This window comes from Sinohyriopsis cumingii, chromosome 3 (genome assembly GCF_028554795.1).
Source record: "Sinohyriopsis cumingii isolate HCF-2022 chromosome 3, ASM2855479v2, whole genome shotgun sequence".
Lineage (NCBI taxonomy): Eukaryota > Metazoa > Mollusca > Bivalvia > Unionida > Unionidae > Sinohyriopsis > Sinohyriopsis cumingii.
This window is the reverse complement of record NC_142963.1, coordinates 12,873,167-12,891,452: the sequence shown is the minus strand read 5'-3', so window position 1 is coordinate 12,891,452 and position 18,286 is coordinate 12,873,167. Positions and strand designations below refer to the sequence as shown.

General features: G+C 32.5%; 1 protein-coding gene across 1 annotated transcript in view; it reads left to right on the top strand.

Moving 5' to 3' along the window:
• Positions 1-18,286, top strand: part of LOC149802467 (uncharacterized) — a 512,180-nt gene that overhangs the window by 415,662 nt on the left and 78,232 nt on the right. Inside the window, exons 98-103 of the mRNA XM_089951513.1 lie at positions 870-1,061; positions 7,221-7,346; positions 9,521-9,847; positions 10,804-11,121; positions 13,465-13,647; positions 17,281-17,406. Of these exons, the coding sequence (XP_089807639.1) occupies positions 870-1,061; positions 7,221-7,346; positions 9,521-9,847; positions 10,804-11,121; positions 13,465-13,647; positions 17,281-17,406 (1,272 nt within the window). The remainder of the gene's footprint in view (positions 1-869; positions 1,062-7,220; positions 7,347-9,520; positions 9,848-10,803; positions 11,122-13,464; positions 13,648-17,280; positions 17,407-18,286) is intronic.

Sequence of the window (18,286 nt, the reverse complement as noted above, 5' to 3'; positions counted from 1 at the left end):
TCTTCACTTCACATTATGGTTTGATGCATAGAATATAACTAAGTCTTCACTCCACATTATGGTTTAATGCATGGAATATAACTAAGTCTTCACTCCACATTATGGTTTAATTCATGGAATATAACTAAGTCTGAGCTCGACATTATGGTTTAATGCATGGAATGTAACTAAGTCTGAGCTCCACATTATGGTTTAATGCATGGAATGTAACTAAGTCTTCACTCCACATTATGGTTTAATGCATGGAATATAACTAAGTCTGAGCTCCAAAACGGTAAAGGCTAATAGGTTAATCAATCTACGATTCTGCTCAACGATAATGACAGGTCCACATTTCACACAGTGATGAACTCTCATTTTACCAACATTACATTTGACACAGTGACCAACCCTAAATTTATCACATTCACACCTCACTAATTTTACCAATTTGACACTTCTAACAGTGATGAACACCAGTTTTACCAATTTGATGCTTCACTAATTTAACCAATTTGACACTTCACTAACTTTACCAATTTCTCACTTCAATAATTTTACCAATTTGACACTTCAAACAATGATGAGCACTAGTTTTACCCATTTCACACTTCATGCAGTACTGAACACTAATTTTATCAATTTCACATTTCAAACAGTGAAGAACACTAATTTTACCAGTTTTACATTACACACATGTTCATTTTACCAACTTCACACTTAAAACAGTGATGAACAATAATTTTACAAATTTCACATAATAGTGATGGACACTCCTAACTTTACTAAGCCCACATTTCACACATTGATGAATACTTTTAACTTAATCAAGCCCACACTAAACAGTGATGAAAGTGAATAATGGTAAAAAGTGTATGTTGTTCCTTCAGTTCACAGTTCGGGCACAAGACAATCGCCCTGCATCTGTTAGCAGATCTGCCGAAGTGACAGTAACCATCACAGTACAGCGTGACAGTGCACCGCCCGTGTTTCTCAACACACCATATGTTACATCAGTGGATATAAACAGACCTGTTAATGCCTCCTTCTTCACTGTTACAGCTCGGGACAATGATCTTAAGGTTAGTGTTCTCCAACAGTTTTTGAACAACAGTCATGTACTGTATGTGAGGATTTTTACAACAACAGTCATGTACTGATTGTGAGGATTTTTACAACAAACAGTCATGTACTGATTGTGAGGATTTTTACAACAACAGTCATGTACTGATTGTGAGGATTTTTACAACAACAGTCATGTACTGATTGTGAGGATTTTTACAACAACAGTCATGTACTGATTGTGAGGATTTTTACAACAACAGTCATATACTAATTGTGAGGATTTTTACAACAACAGTCATGTACTGTATGTGAGGATTTTTACAACAACAGTCATGTACTGATTGTGAGGATTTTTACAACAAACAGTCATGTACTGATTGTGAGGATTTTTACAACAACAGTCATGTACTGATTGTGAGGATTTTTACAACAACAGTCATGTACTGATTGTGAGGATTTTTACAACAACAGTCATATACTAATTGTGAGGATTTTTACAACAACAGTCATGTACTGTATATGAGGATTTTTACAACAACAGTTGTGTACTGTATGTGAGGATTACAACAACAGTCATGTACTGTATGTGAGGATTACAACAACAGTCATGTACTGTATGTGAGGATTTTTAGATATTAACGTTGACTTCTGCTGTTGCCAATCATGGTCTTTCAGTGATAAAAACACTATTTGTTTTTGTTTTGTATTAGTATCACTCCCACTAAAATAGTGTTAAGTATGATACATACCAATACAGGTGTTAAGTATGATACATACCAATACACATGTTAAGTATGATACATACCAATACACATATTAAGTATGATGTTACAAGTCCAGGCACTTACAAAAAATAACAGAAAAGAGTGAAGACAACAGGCTTTGTAAAATTTAACAAATAATTTATTCCCTAGAATATCAAGTGAAAAATGAGAAGAAAAAAAACTTTTGGTTTTACTAATCAAATCCAAAAATAATCCAAGAATTAAAAAATAGAAGTCCTTGTAATAAAAAGTCCTGAATGAAACCTAGTTCGAATCCTGATGAAATCCAAAATGGAAGATGATGACATCTGCTGTAACCTGAAAAGTGCATAGATGGAGGGGGGGGCAAAGGTAAAAGCGTAGTTATGTGTAGATGTGAGGCAAAGGTAAAGGCATAGAAAAGCGTACCTGGGGAGTAAAGGATTAAGATGCAAAACAGATTCCTGGATGGGGGTCAAGAGTTCATCTTCCCAGAAGGAATGGAAGTTTGTTACATGATAATTATCACATCATCCAGGTATGGCCTTGACTTAACTTAATAATTCTTACTCTGAGAAAGAATAAATAAAATTTTTAAAAAAGATGTTTACCAAAGCCGTCACTGATTTTGGAACAAGGTCAGAAACTAGATACTATGTTTCTAATATTAGTTGTTTATCAACAACAAAAAAATAACAGGTGAAACAGAACTGAACTTAATTCTGAAAAAAATAAAGTCCAGTAAACAATATTACATTACAATAACATGTAATGAAATAAAAGAAAAATTATAACATCAGACAAACAATTAAATTAAATTAAATATACACAACAATGATACATACTAATACAGGTGTTAAGTATGATACATACCAGAACACGTTTTAAATATGATACACACCAGTACAGGTGTTAAGTATGATACACACTAATACAGGTGGTAAGTATGATATATGCCAGTACAGGTGGTAAGTATGATACAAATCAAAATAGGTACAATACCATATAATAAGGTTGTACATTTGTGAAAACATTAAAAATTATTTAAAGTGTTTCATAAGTTACATCTCCATTTATTGGTGAATAAATATTGCTTTTCAGATAAATTTTGCATTTACCAATTGATTGAAAACCATTTTGTGTTTGTAAAAGAAAGAAGCAAAATAACTAATTTAATGAAATTGCTGAATTTTATATTTTTTAAAATCATTTGAATAGAAATATACAGTATAATATAAGAAATTTACCTCAATAACATGTCAAAAGAAAAAACTTCCTGATACGACTTTGTGTACATCAAAAACATGTCAAAGAAAAAACAGCCTGATGTGACTTTGTATACATCAAAAACATGTCAAAGAAAAAACAGCCTGATGTGACTTTGTGTACATCAAAAACATGTCAAAGAAAAAACAGCCTGATGTGACTTTGTGTACATCAAAAACATGTCAAAGAAAAAACAGCCTGATGTGACTTTGTGTACATCAAAAACATGTCAAAGAAAAAACAGCCTGATGTGACTTTTTGTACATCAAAAAACATGTCAAAGAAAAAACAGCCTGATGTGACTTTTTGTACATCAAAAAACATGTCAAAAGAAAAAACAGCCTGATCTGACTTTACAAATAACAGGAGATTATACAACACCTGTTCTATCAAACAATCCATCCACTCATTGCAAGAGGTAAAAGAACCAAGTTTAAAAAAGTTACATCCCCTAAAACTATATATTACAAAATGCTTTAAAAGTTTTATGTTTATTGTGATTACTACAAACTTTTGAACTTGCTTCTCCATAGTGAACTGTATTTGTGAAACAATGCTTTATATTCACCAAGTATTCTTTTCACTTGTGTCAGAAGATGGTGATGATGGTGTGTGATATCCACACATGGTGCTTTGGTTGTCATTATCTAGGAGATGATCAACCACTGTGTTATTGACCGGATCAAGTAATAAAATAAAATATGAAAGCAAGGCATGGAATAAAAGAGATCTGATATAGAACAGAATAACATGAGCCCCTGTACGTAAAATACAATAATTTAATTCATTACATAAACAAAATGAAATTAAACATGACATTTGAATGATTCCATTTCATCTAGAAATGGATTTACAGAATTTATGCAAAATTCAATTAGCCATTCAGTTACTTCAGTAAAACAAATTTCATCATATAAGCAAGTGACTGATCAAACTCAAAGTGCTGGCATGTCAGCATGACCTGGTGCTTCCAGTCTTTCCAATGTGCAGTACATTATAGTGCTATTTTTTTCTTCAAAATAAGAAAACATAATACCAAACACAAATACATGTCAGGTTTTTTCTTCTCCTGTTATCAACAATATTGCCACTCTTTACATCAGAGATCATCAATCGTAATTCAGGAGAACTAAGCTATTATGGTCAGTTTAATTCCTAATACACACTCATCCTATTATGGTCAGTTTAATTCCTAATACACACTCATCCTATTATGGTCAGTTTAATTCCTAATGCACACTCATCCTATTATGGTCAGTTCAATTCCTAATACACACTCATCCTATTATGGTCAGTTTAATTCCTAATACACACTCATCCTATTATGGTCAGTTCAATTCCTAATACACACTCATCCTATTATGGTCAGTTCAATTTCTAATACACACTCATCCTATTATGGTCAGTTCAATTTCTAATACACACTCATCCTATTATGGTCAGTTTAATTCCTAATACACACTCATCCTATTATGGTCAGTTCAATTTCTAATACACACTCATCCTATTATGGTCAGTTCAATTTCTAATACACACTCATCCTATTATGGTCAGTTTAATTCCTAATACACACTCATCCTAGTATGGTCAGTTCAATTTCTAATACACACTCATCCTATTATGGTCAGTTCAATTTCTAATACACACTCATCCTAGTATGGTCAGTTCAATTTCTAATACACACTCATCCTATATGGTCAGTTTAATTCCTAATACACACTCATCCTATTATGGTCAGTTCAATTTCTAATACACACTCATCCTATTATGGTCAGTTCAATTTCTAATACACACTCATCCTAGTATGGTCAGTTCAATTTCTAATACACACTCATCCTATTATGGTCAGTTTAATTCCTAATACACACTCATCCTATTATGGTCAGTTCAATTTCTAATACACACTCATCCTATTATGGTCAGTTCAATTTCTAATACACACTCATCCTAGTATGGTCAGTTCAATTTCTAATACACACTCATCCTATTATGGTCAGTCCAATTCCTAATGTGTGTGTATTATCAGATAAGTAATGTAGCCATTACTGACATTCCTAGCTGAGAACCTGACATATTTAGGCCACCTTGAAAACTATTACTGTGCCCCTGTGGGTTATCCTAACCCTAATCCTAAATCACTAGCTGAACTGTCGACAGATGATCCTAATGCTGACACCCTCAATTCTCAGTTGAAAGGATTAACAACCTGATTACTAAATGAATTAATGGATTTCACTTCTTGTCCTAGCTATGTTTCACTTTGCTAATTAACAATCCATTGACATTGTCATAGTAAAATTCACTGACATTGCCATAGTAAAATCCATTGACATTGTCATAGTAAAATCCATTGACATTGTCATAGTAAATCCATTGACATTGTCATAGTAAAATCCATTGACATTGTCATAGTAAATCCATTGACATTCTGTCTGGGATCTCACACCCTCTCAATTAGATTAGCCATTTAGGATTACTAAATGTCAAAAGATTTATCACTCCCATCAAAGTCAGAATAATTCCTTCTAGTCCATTTTTATTAAAAAAATATTCTGGAAAATATAATTTTATGAGACCTGTTTCATATGGCCCAAATTTTCTCAAAATTTGCTCTGGTTTGTCTCAACTCTTGTCATTTTCCACTATCGACCTTAGGTTAACACTGTCCTATTCCTTGTGTCTGACTGCTATAAAAAAACTCTAATTAAAATTCAATTCATGCCAGAAAGAGAACAGAAAAATTCCCGTCGCCTGCAGTCAGCAATTTATTGCAATGTTTACATGTCATGCTACCATGACAGACTGTACTGCAAAATTATCTCTACAAAATTTTGCACTATTACGGCTTGGTTGCCAATTACCTTTGATCACATTTATGAATGAGTAGGTAGTACAACTATATTACATACATAATAATATTTATATCAGTGTTCAGTACATGAATTGAAATGTTGACTTGACACATGACCATAACTGCTAGCTCTTTTGCAGGCCTGCAAATTTGCATGCCTTTTGAATTTTCTTTTATTCCACCCCCTCCCTCTACTTGATTTGATATAAGAGACATAATTAATGTGACAATACAATTCCACCCCCTCCCTCTATCTGATTTGATACAAGAGACATAATTAATGTGACAACACAATTCACCACCCTCCCTACTTTTGATTAGATACAAGAGATATAATTAATGTGACAATACAAAGTAGGTCTGGTGGGCCCCAAGTGGCCGAGTAGTCTAAAGTGCTCTCCGTTACGGATCACTGCCATCACACCTCTGTCTGCATGGGTTCGAGTCTAGGATTCAGCCAATGTTGGTATGTGAGAAAGCTTGCCAGTAGCTTATCATGGGTCGGTGGTTCTTTCTAAAGTTTTCCCGGGTTCTTCCTCCACCATTAATACTGGCCGCCATGTATAGCCTATCATGTGCTGAAAAATGGAGATAAACTCTACAACAACAACAACAACGAAGTAGGTCTGGAGATCAAAAGATTGTCAGCATTTAATTAGTTTCTAACAAAATTGTTTGCTGACATAGCTAAGAAGATAGATTGAATACAGGCAGATATATTGTGTGTACGATGATAGATTGAATACAGGCGGATATATTGCATGTATGATGATTACTCTGAAACTGAATTGAATGTTAGAACTAAAACAAACATTTGACATGACAAAACTTACTTAAATAATATTCTTTTATTAAAATGTTGCCACCAGTAGGCATTAGTGACACTGTTATTGAATATAATTAATCGAATATTGAAATTTTGTAGTGTAATTGATAATGGTGATCTGAAAGAAGATTCAACAAAGTGATTTCTTAAAAAATGTTGAGAATATACTAATATGTGTTCAAATTTCAAGGTAGTAACCACCATTTTTAATGATAAACATGTGATATATCAAGGCTTCATCTAATGATTTTGATCATGATTGCCTTAAAGTTGAGCAAATTGGAGCCAATTTTGGGGTTATTTTCTACTTTTAAAAAAATGGGATCCATGCCTACTATGCATTTAAAGCAGGTTAATGAGTTATCCATATGAAAATTATCAAGGGAGACATGCACATGTTCATCTGGATGCATTTCTAGTTTAACAAAGTTGTACTTTCTTTTTCAGGAAGATGATTATTTTGAAAGTAAAATATCAAATTGTTTTGCAGGGCTCAATACGGTACAGACTGGATGGATATCAACCTGGCAGTAACTATTTTGGCCTGAACACAGTCAATGGAGAAATCTTTGTGAAAGTTAACCTAGCAACAGTTGACAGCTTCATCACATATACAGTAAGTAGTTAACAGCTAACAGCTTTATGACCTATACATTATGTAGTTGACAGTTTTATCACATACAGCCAGTAGCTAAATTGGCAAACAGTTGACAGTTTTATCACATACAATTAGTTGACAGCTGACAACTTTATCACATATATATTATGTTGTTGACGGTTTTATCACAAACACAGTGAGTAGCTGAATTAGCAACAGTTGACAGCTTTATCACATACACAGTAATTACTTGAAAGTTGACGTTATCACATACACAGTAATTAGTTGACTCAGGAGAAAAACTTGTAGATGGGGGAAAATGTACAGGGGTGGTGGAAATACCAAAGAACACAAAAAGGGCTATATATACCAGACATTTTTAAAAATTATAAAATTATGTGGTGATGGCATCATGATGCTTTCAACAGACTGGCTTGTCCTACAGCATGAAGAAAAAACTTCAGCCTGCACCTAGGTTTAGCTGGAAAGTAAAGACAAAGACAAAAATCAATTACTAAAAGTTAGTGAAATTTTCCCTGCCGTTTTTAAATTCTAAAATTTTGGCATAGCTAAAAGAAACACATATTTATTGATATTTTGATGATATTATTATTTGTGCTAAATTCTGTTATTAAATTTTCCTTCGTTAGTTTTCTAGATTGATTTTAGTAATTAACAGTACTTCATGTTGGTTTTATTTTACTTTTGAGTGTTGTCAGTGTTTGATTTTTGTAACAAGTAAATACTAACCCCAAATCAGTTTTCAATATGATGTCTAGTTAGGCAAAGCAATTGGCTTTCAATATGAGGTCTAGGTAGGTACAGCAATCAGTTTTCAGGATGATGTTTAGTTAGGTACAGCAATCAGTTTTCAGGATGATGTTTAGTTAGGTACAGCAATCAGTTTTCAAGATGAAGTCTTATTAGATACAGCAATCAGCTTTCAATATGAGGTCTAGGTAGGTACAGCAATCAGTTTTCAGGATGATGTTTAGTTAGGTACAGCAATCAGTTTTCAAGATGAAGTCTTATTAGATACAGCAATCAGCTTTCAATATGAGGTCTAGGTAGGTACAGCAATCAGTTTTCAGGATGATGTTTAGTTAGGTACAACAATCAGTTTTCAAGATGAAGTCTTATTAGGTACAGCAATCAGCTTTCAATATGAGGTCTAGGTAGGTACAGCAATCAGTTTTCAGGATGATGTTTAGTTAGGTACAACAATCAGTTTTCAAGATGAAGTCTTATTAGGTACAGCAATCAGCTTTCAATATGAGGTCTAGGTAGGTACAGCAAACAGTCTTCAGTATGTGGTCTAGTTGGGTCAAATTAGATTTATCAATTGCAGTCAGCTTTCAAAATGAGGTCCAGTTAGGTTTATCAATCAGCTTTCAAAATGAGGTCTGGTTAGGTTTATCAATCAGCTTTCAAGATGAGGTCTAGTTAGGTCAAATTAGATTTATCAAATGCAATCAGCTTTCAAAATGAGGTCTAGTTAGGTCAAATTAGATTTATCAATTGCAGTCAGCTTTCAAAATGAGGTCCAGTTAGGTTTATCAATCAGCTTTCAAGATGAGGTCTAGTTAGGTTCAGCAATCAACTTTCAAGATTAGGTCTAGTTAGGTCTAATTAGATTTATCAAATGCAATCAGCTTTCAAAATGAGGTCCAGTTAGGTTCAGCAAGCATCAGTGATATGTTTTGAAGTTTTAGACCCCTCTACCAATAGCAATTACAGGGATGGTCCTGGCTTTTAAAAAGCTGTCGCCAAAAAAATCGCCAACCTCAATATTTTGTCGCCAATTTTCAAAAAGTGTCGCCAGAACAAGTAGTGTACATTTTTTCAAGTGTTAATTTAGTCTATTAATGTAACAGGCAATGAAAATTACAAAAGATGGGTTAGTTAATACTCTAATTACAACAAGCATTAACAAAATGTTACAAAGTGTTACATGAAGATCCGTCGCGATTTTAGGGCTGCCCACTTGTTGAATGCAGTTTCAAAGTCTAATTTTTCACATCTGTACATGCTGATTCTCATTAAATTCTTGAGAGATGAGATGCAGAGTTTATTTCTGATGTCAGTTTTTATGAGGTTCATCTTACTGAATCCACATTCACAGTCTACAGTGCTGAATTGTGTCAGGTTGATTTTTCAGATACATTAGTATTTATGTCTACTTTTCTTTACAGCTTCTTCTTCATGCATACGATGATGCTGTTCCAAATGCTGTTGCCAGTGAGATTGTGACCATCAGCATCAATCGTAACTTACAGACACCAAGATTTGTCCTGCAAAACCGTAATGTCACAATTTATGACTACATACCAGTAGGGTCAGAAGTCATCCAAGTAACTGCAACAGATAATGATATCACATCTCCAGAGAACCTTGTGATATACGATCTACTCAGTGTCACTAGTGGCAGTTCAGTCTTCTTTGCTATTAATCCACTCAATGGATTGATTAGGACCAATAGATTACTCACAGAGGACACTACAAGACTATCTACATATTCGGTGAGTTATAATGAAAGTCATACAAATAGAGGCTGACAAAATCCGATCCATTTGGTTTAATGATTGTCCGGTAACCATTTCTATATCTATAGAAAATTATATTGTCAAATTATATCCATTTGCTCTTAAGATTTTTTTCAGTTTCCATGTATATGACAGAACCAGGACATCAAACCAATGGATTTACAAAATTTTGATCAGTATATTGGTTTCTAAACCAGTAGATTTTTTATTGACATAAATTTTTATTGTCCTCCAAAGTGCAGCTCATTTTCATTCAAAGACTTGAAAGTCATAATGGACCAACTTGGATATCTTTCTTACTGTTAACACCTCATAAGAAATTCCATATTTGGATTTAAGCAGTCTGTGTTACATCAGTAAGGTAATTAATTAACAGCTTATTGTGTGATGATCTTATTAAGCTGATTAGACAGTCACACATCATTGCAATGGTATAACATGTCCAGGCCCCAGTAAACTGGTTCCCACTGGTATAACATGTCCAGGCCCCAGTAAACTGGTTCCCACTGGTATAACATGTCCAGGCCCCAGTAGACTGATTCCCACTGGTATAACATTTCCAGGCCCCAGTAGACTGGTTCCCACTGGTATAATATTTCCAGGCCCCAGTAGACTGATTCCCAGTAGTATAACATTTCCAGGCCCCAGTAGACTGGTTCCCACTGGTATAATATTTCCAGGCCCCAGTAGACTGATTCCCAGTAGTATAACATTTGGCATAATGTTTATATTTGTTTTATAAATTCTTTTTAAAAAATTATTTGTCAAAAGCAATATATTTCAGCAATAAAATGGTATGTGCAGTAGGTGATTACAAAAATGCAGGGAAAATGTTTACTGAATTTGTTTATTTTCATTTTCTCTTTCTGTTGCATAATCTATAGCAAATCTCTAATTCAGGAACTGTATAACATTATCATTCTTACTTCCAGCTTCAAGTAATTGCACAAGATCGTGGATTCCCAAGTAGATCCTCCTCAGCAACAGTCACCATTTTTGTAGTAAGAAATAATAGAACGCCACAATTTGTGAACATTGGAGCCTATACTGTCACAGTGTCTGAGGGACTACCGGTCTTTGACAGAATCTTTACAGTTACAGCACTAGATGGTGATGAAGGCAGAAATGGTGAAGTCCTTTACACAATAGTAGGCCCTACTGAGTCTTTAAATTACTTCCAGATTGACTCTAGGACAGGAATCATTAGTGCACGGGTTTCTCTTGTAAATGCTCCAAAGAACAGCTATTATGTAAGTTGTTAATAAATATATTTTAAATGCATGTGTTTAAATTCCAAATTTACTGAATCAGTTTGACAAAGATAGTGTATGAAAACTCATCCTGGTATGTCATATCTCAGAAACATAATTTAATACATCTATTGGTCAAAATACAGTAGTGTGAGAAACTTTAGTATCATTACAGTCAAACTGAGTAGTGTGAGAAACTTTAGTATCATTACAGTTTACTATTCTTCAAGATGTCTCCAAATCAGTGATTAAGTCCCTTCAGATTTGTATGTAATGTTCTTGAAAGGATTTTTTGACACGTTCAGTTTTTGAACACAAATATTGTATCATAATAAATGAGATTAGTGCAATCCAATTTGTCAAATTTCTTGCAATTATCTCTCAATTTTCCTGACTAAAATCTCTTCAGATTTGATTACAGTGCCAAAGACCTTCATGAAATATGAAGTTTTGTAATGCAAAGGAGAGCATATTATATGATTTCTGCAGTTTGAATTGGTCGAAAGATGACTAAAACCACTGGATTAAATCCTGCTCTCTGTGAAAACTACTGGATTAAAGCTGTCTCAATGTGAAAACCACTGGATTAAAGCTGTCTCAATGTGAAAACCACTGGATTAAATCTGTCTCAATGTGAAAAACACTGAATTAAATCCTGCTCTTTGTGAAAACCATTTGAATAAATCCATATAGAAGGTGTTCTTTAAATCTCACATATTACAATTTAGATCTTGCAGCACCTCAGCTTTTTCATTTGTAATACTGATTTTTTCCATCATATAAATGGCAGTAACATGTAAAAAGTAGTTTGTTTCCATCATATAATGGGCAGTAATGTGTGAAAATTAGTTTGTTTCCATCATATAATGGGCAGTAATGTGTGAGAATTAGTTTGTTTCCATCATATAATGGGCAGTAATGTGTGAAAATTAGTTTGTTTACATCATATAATGGGCAGTAATGTGTGAGAATTAGTTTGTTTCCATCATATAATGGGCAGTAATGTGTGAAAATTAGTTTGTTTCCATCATATAATGGGCAGTAATGTGTGAAAATTAGTTTGTTTCCATCATATAATGGGCAGTAATGTGTGAGAATTAGTTTGTTTCCATCATATAATGGGCAGTAATTTGTGAGAATTAGTTTGTTTCCATCATATAATGGGCAGTAATGTGTGAAAATTAGTTTGTTTCCATCATATAATGGGCAGTAATGTGTGAGAATTAGTTTGTTTCCATCATATAATGGGCAGTAATGTGTGAGAATTAGTTTGTTTCCATCATATAATGGGCAGTAATGTGTGAAAATTAGTTTGTTTCCATCATATAATGGGCAGTAATGTGTGAGAATTAGTTTATTTCCATCATATAATGGGCAGTAATGTGTGAGAATTAGTTTGTTTCCATCATCTAATGGGCAGTAATGTGTGAAAATTAGTTTGTTTCCATCATATAAAGCAGAGGTCGGCAGCTTTTTTTACATAGCGTGCCACTTTTTTTCTGGATTAATTACAAAATGAATGAGCGCGTGCCACCAGTAAAACAGTAACACTGTTACAATTGCGATTTTTGGCTGCCCTTTGCATGCCACAAAAAACCTCTTGACGTGCCACCTGTGGCACGCGTGCCTTAGGTTGCCGACCCCTGATATAAAGGACAGTTATGTGTGAGAATTAGTTTGTTTCCATCATATAATGGACATTAATGTGTGAAAATTAGTTTGTTTCCATCATCTAATGGGCAGTAATGTGTGAAAATTAGTTTGTTTCCATCATATAATGGGCAGTAATGTGTGAAAATTAGTTTGTTTCCATCATATAATGGGCAGTAATGTGTGAAAATTAGTTTGTTTCCATCATATAATGGGCAGTAATGTGTGAAAATTAGTTTGTTTCGATCATGTAGTGTGCAGTAATGTGTGAAAATTATTTTGGTATTTTATTATTATATAATGTGCAGTAATGTGGGAAAATTAGTTGTTTTTTTTTACCCCATTACTGTATATAATGTGCAGTAATGTGTGAAAATTAGTTGTTTTTTTTTACCCCATTACCATATATAATGTGCAATAATGTGTGAAAATTAGTTGATTTTTTTTACCCCATTACCGTATATAATGTGCAGTAATGTGTGAAAATTAGTTGTTTTTTTTTACCCCATTACTGTATATAATGTGCAGTAATGTGTGAAAATTATTTGTTTTTTTTTACCCCATTACCGTATATAATGTGCAGTAATGTGTGAAAATTAGTTGGGTATTTTTTCATTATATAATGTGTATTACTGTGCAGAAGTTCATATCAGATAAATGTATCTTCCATGAATTTTATTTCTACTTCCACAGTTAACAATTCAAGCCTCTGATAATGGACTGGTACCACTGACTGCAGTCATAAATGTAACTATTAATATTCGTAGAGAGGGATTACCTTTGTTTGATAAGGGAGAATACATTATTACAGTTCGAGAGGGTATTGCTGTGGGAACAACAATCATTGATCTGAATGCCACTGAGACAAGGCTTAATGTAAGTAGACCAAATATTTTTTGTATATTTTAATGCTCTGCCATATTATGGGACATATAATGTTATGTATGTCATATTATGGGACATATAATGTTATGTATGTCATATTATGGGACATATAATGTTATGTATGCCATATTATGGGACATATAATGTTATGTATGCCATATTATGGGACATATAATGTTATGTATGTCATATTATGGGACATATAATGTTATGTATGTCATATTATGGGACATATAATGTTATGTCTGTCATATTATGGGACATATAATGTTATGTCTGTCATATTATGGGACATATAATGTTATGTATGTCATATTATGTGAATGCGAAATATAATGTTATGTATGTCCATCCATCTTTTCACATCTTGGCACTATTGTCATAAATTTTGTCTTTTGAAGACCATTAAAGTTTTTAACCAAAATTACGATACATTATAAAGAACTAGCACAAATTCAGCTTTGACTTGTTCCTGTCCAAATTTGACTTCATTAAAGACCTTGGAAGATTATCATACCATGATGAATTCCATTCTATTTAATAATTTTTTATGTTTTTTCTTTTACTTGATTGAAATCAAAGTTAGTACAAGACTTTAGTTAAATAGGACCTGTGCCAGCTTTTATTTTTGCTTACTTCTGTGAGAATTTGAATGAATCGACTTAGAACTTTGAAATCTTGAAGCAAGATCCTGTTCAGACATGTCTTATTTGTTGGAGAATAACGCTGAAATCTTGAAGCAAGACCTGTTCAGACATGCCTTATTGTGGGAGAATAACGCTGAAATCTTGAAGCAAGACCTGTTCAGACATGCCTTATTGTGGGAGAATAACACTGAAATCTTGAAGCAAGACCTGTTCAGACATGCCTTATTGTGGGAGAATAATGCTGAAATCTTGAAGCAAGACCTGTTCAGACATGCCTTATTGTGGGAGAATAACGCTGAAATCTTGAAGCAAGACCTGTTCAGACATGCCTTATTGTGGGAGAATAACACTGAAATCTTGAAGCAAGACCTGTTCAGACATGCCTTATTGTGGGAGAATAACACTGAAATCTTGAAACAAGACCTATTCAGACATACCTTATTGTGGGAGAATAGTGCACAGCTTTAGTTCAGCTTGTATTGTAATGGATGTTTGTCAAAGATGACACCCAGTCAGTTTTCTTCCAACCTTCTCATAAAATAGTTTATCACATAATGCCATTAATGATATGACTTGACATAAAACTTTACATATGGGAAAGCCATTATAACATGCTGTATTTAAAACAGACTTTGATATAAATAGCCATCATAAAATGATGTATTGTAAAAGAGACATGGATATAAATCGATACATAGGTGAAAGCCATCATAAAATTCTGTGTTGTAAAAGAGACATGGAGATACAATCATCACTTCGTGGCTCTTGACTCAGAAAATTATCTAAGAAGACAGATAAAAATGGGTCAGTTTTTTTAATAAATATATTGCTTATGGAGCAATATTTTCTTACAAAGCAGTGATAATTTTTATCAAGCAAGGAGCTATCTTGACCCCAATTGTTACATAGAGCTATCTTGACCCCAATTGTTACATTACTATGTGTCTGATTGACATTTTGTTTATTTCTCACATACATATGCATTTATCAAAATTGTAATTATTCCTGATTTCTTCATCAGTTTTTAGTACATAACATTAAAACTACATAAGTTTGTTGTCATTTATATGCCAACTATCACGTTGTAGCAAGGTTTCCCTGTACATGTCTTTTGATACCTTTTATGTGAAATATTTAAAGACCAAAATTAGTAATGGGAACTATAGGTAGTGTCTCACTATTCTGATTTTACATTAAAATTGTTACAGTAGGAAATGTCAAATTGTTTTGATCTATTAAAATTGTTACTGTAGGAAGTGTCAAATTGTTTTGATCTATTAAATTTGTTACTGTAGGTAGTGTCAAATTGTTTTGATCTATTAAATTTGTTACAGTAGGAAGTGTCAAATTGTTTTGATCTATTATATTTGTTACTGTAGGTAGTGTAAAATGTTTGTCATCTATTAAAGTTGTTACTGTAGGTAGTGTAAAATGTTTGTCATCTATTAAAGTTGTTACTGTAGGAAGTGTCAAATTGTTTTGATCTATTATATTTGTTACTGTAGGTAGTGTAAAATGTTTGTCATCTATTAAAGTTGTTACTGTAGGTAGTGTAAAATGTTTGTCATCTATTAAAATTGTTACAGTAGGAAGTGTCAAATTGGTTTGATCTATTAAATTTGTTACTGTAGGTAGTGTCAAATTGTTTTGATCTATTAAAATTGTTACAGTAGGAAGTGTCAAATTGTTTTGATCTATTAAAATTGTTATAGTAGGTAGTGTCAAATTATTTTGATCTATTAAATTTGTTACAGTAGGAAGTGTCAAATTGTTTTGATCTATTAAAATTGTTACTGTAGAAAGTGTCAAATTGTTTTGATCTATTAAAATTGTTACTGTAGGAAGTGTCAAATTGTTTTGATCTATTAAAATTGTTATAGTAGGTAGTGTTAAATAAATATTTTGACCTAATTAAGTTGTTACTGTAGGTAGTATCAATGCTTTTGATCTGTTAAAGCTGTTACAGTAGGTAGTGTCAAATTATTTTGATCTATTGTTAAAGTTATAAGAGTAATTACCAAGTTTTGCAAGTTGACCATAGGTCTTCCTTCTATGATTATTGGTGCCAAAAAAAAAATGCCATAATGATTCTATAGGTCTCCCTGCCATAAATAATTTATGCTATAATGATTTTATAGTCTCCCTGCAATAATTGTATTCATGCCATAATGATTCTATAGGTCTCCCTACAATAATTGTTGGTGCAAACAATTTATTCCATAATGATTCTACAGGTCTCCATGCCATGATTGTATTCATGTCATAATAATTATATAGGTCTCCCAGCCCTAATTGTATTTATGCCATAATAATTATATAGGTCTCCTTGCCCTAATTGTATTTATGCCATAATAATTATATAGGTCTCCCTGCCCTAATTGTATTTATGCCATAATAATTCTATAGTCTTTCTGTCATAATTGTTTTCATGCCATAACAATTATATAGGTCTCCCTACCATAATTGTATTTATACCATAATAATTATATAGGTCTCCCTGCCCTATTTGTATTTATGCCATAATAATTATATAGGTCTCCCTGCCATAATTGTATTTATGCCATAATAATTATATAGTCTTCATGCCATAGTTGTATTCAAGCCATAATGATTCTATAGTCTTTCTGTCATAATTGTATTCATGCCATAACAATTATATAGGTCTCCCTACCATAATTGTATTCATGCCATAACAATTATATAGGTCTCCCTACCATAACTGTATTTATGCCATAATAATTATGTAGGTCTCCCTGCCCTATTTATATTTATGCCGTAATAATTCTATAGGTCTCCCTGCCATAATTGTTTTTCATGCCATGGTTATATGGGTTCTTGAAACATTTAGGAAGAAAGGTTTCTTTTGTTATCTCTTTCACAGAGACTTTCCTGTTCATAAAAATATGTATTTAACTACATTAGTGTCACTGGAATGAATATGCAAATTTATAATGCTTAGTTTGTTTGACTTTTTCAGAGTGTCTTGCTGTACAGTATTGTGGGTGAAGGTTTGGCAATTAACAAATTTGACATTAACAGAGACACTGGTCTTATCACACTGGCTGAATCCCTTCTTTTGAATCAGAATGATAGTTCATTTGTGGTAAGTACTTCCAAATTTATATGTTATGGTGTGATGCAATAGATTAAAAGATTGAGAAATGTAATAAAGCAGGAATTTTGTATTAATTAAATAAATCTCATTACAAAATTTATCATCTTATTCTTTATGTTCTATGCAGAAATATTTTAACCAACATCAAATTATAATACAGTACCAGAATATATACTGTACCTAATTATAATACAGTACCTGAATATATACTATACCTAGTTATATACTGTACATAATTATAATACAGTACCTGAATATATTGTACATAGTTATATACTGTACTTAATTATAATACAGTACCTGAATATATTGTACATAGTTATATACTGTACTTAATTATAATACAGTACCTGAATATATTGTACATAGTTATATACTGTACATAATTATAATACAGTACCTGAATATATTGTACATAGTTATATACTGTACATAATTATAATACAGTACCTGAATATATTGTACATAGTTATATACTGTACTTAATTATAATACAGTACCTGAATATATACTATACCTAGTTATATACTGTACATAATTATAATACAGTACCTGAATATATTGTACATAGTTATATACTGTACTTAATTATAATATAGTACCTGAATATATTGTACATAGTTATATACTGTACATAATTATAATACAGTACCTGAATATATTGTACATAGTTATATACTGTACATAATTATAATACAGTACCTGAATATATTGTACATAGTTATATTCTGTACTTAATTATAATACAGTACCTGAATATATACTATACCTAGTTATATACTGTACATAATTATAATACAGTACCTGAATATATTGTACATAGTTATATACTGTACTTAATTATAATACAGTACCTGAATATATACTA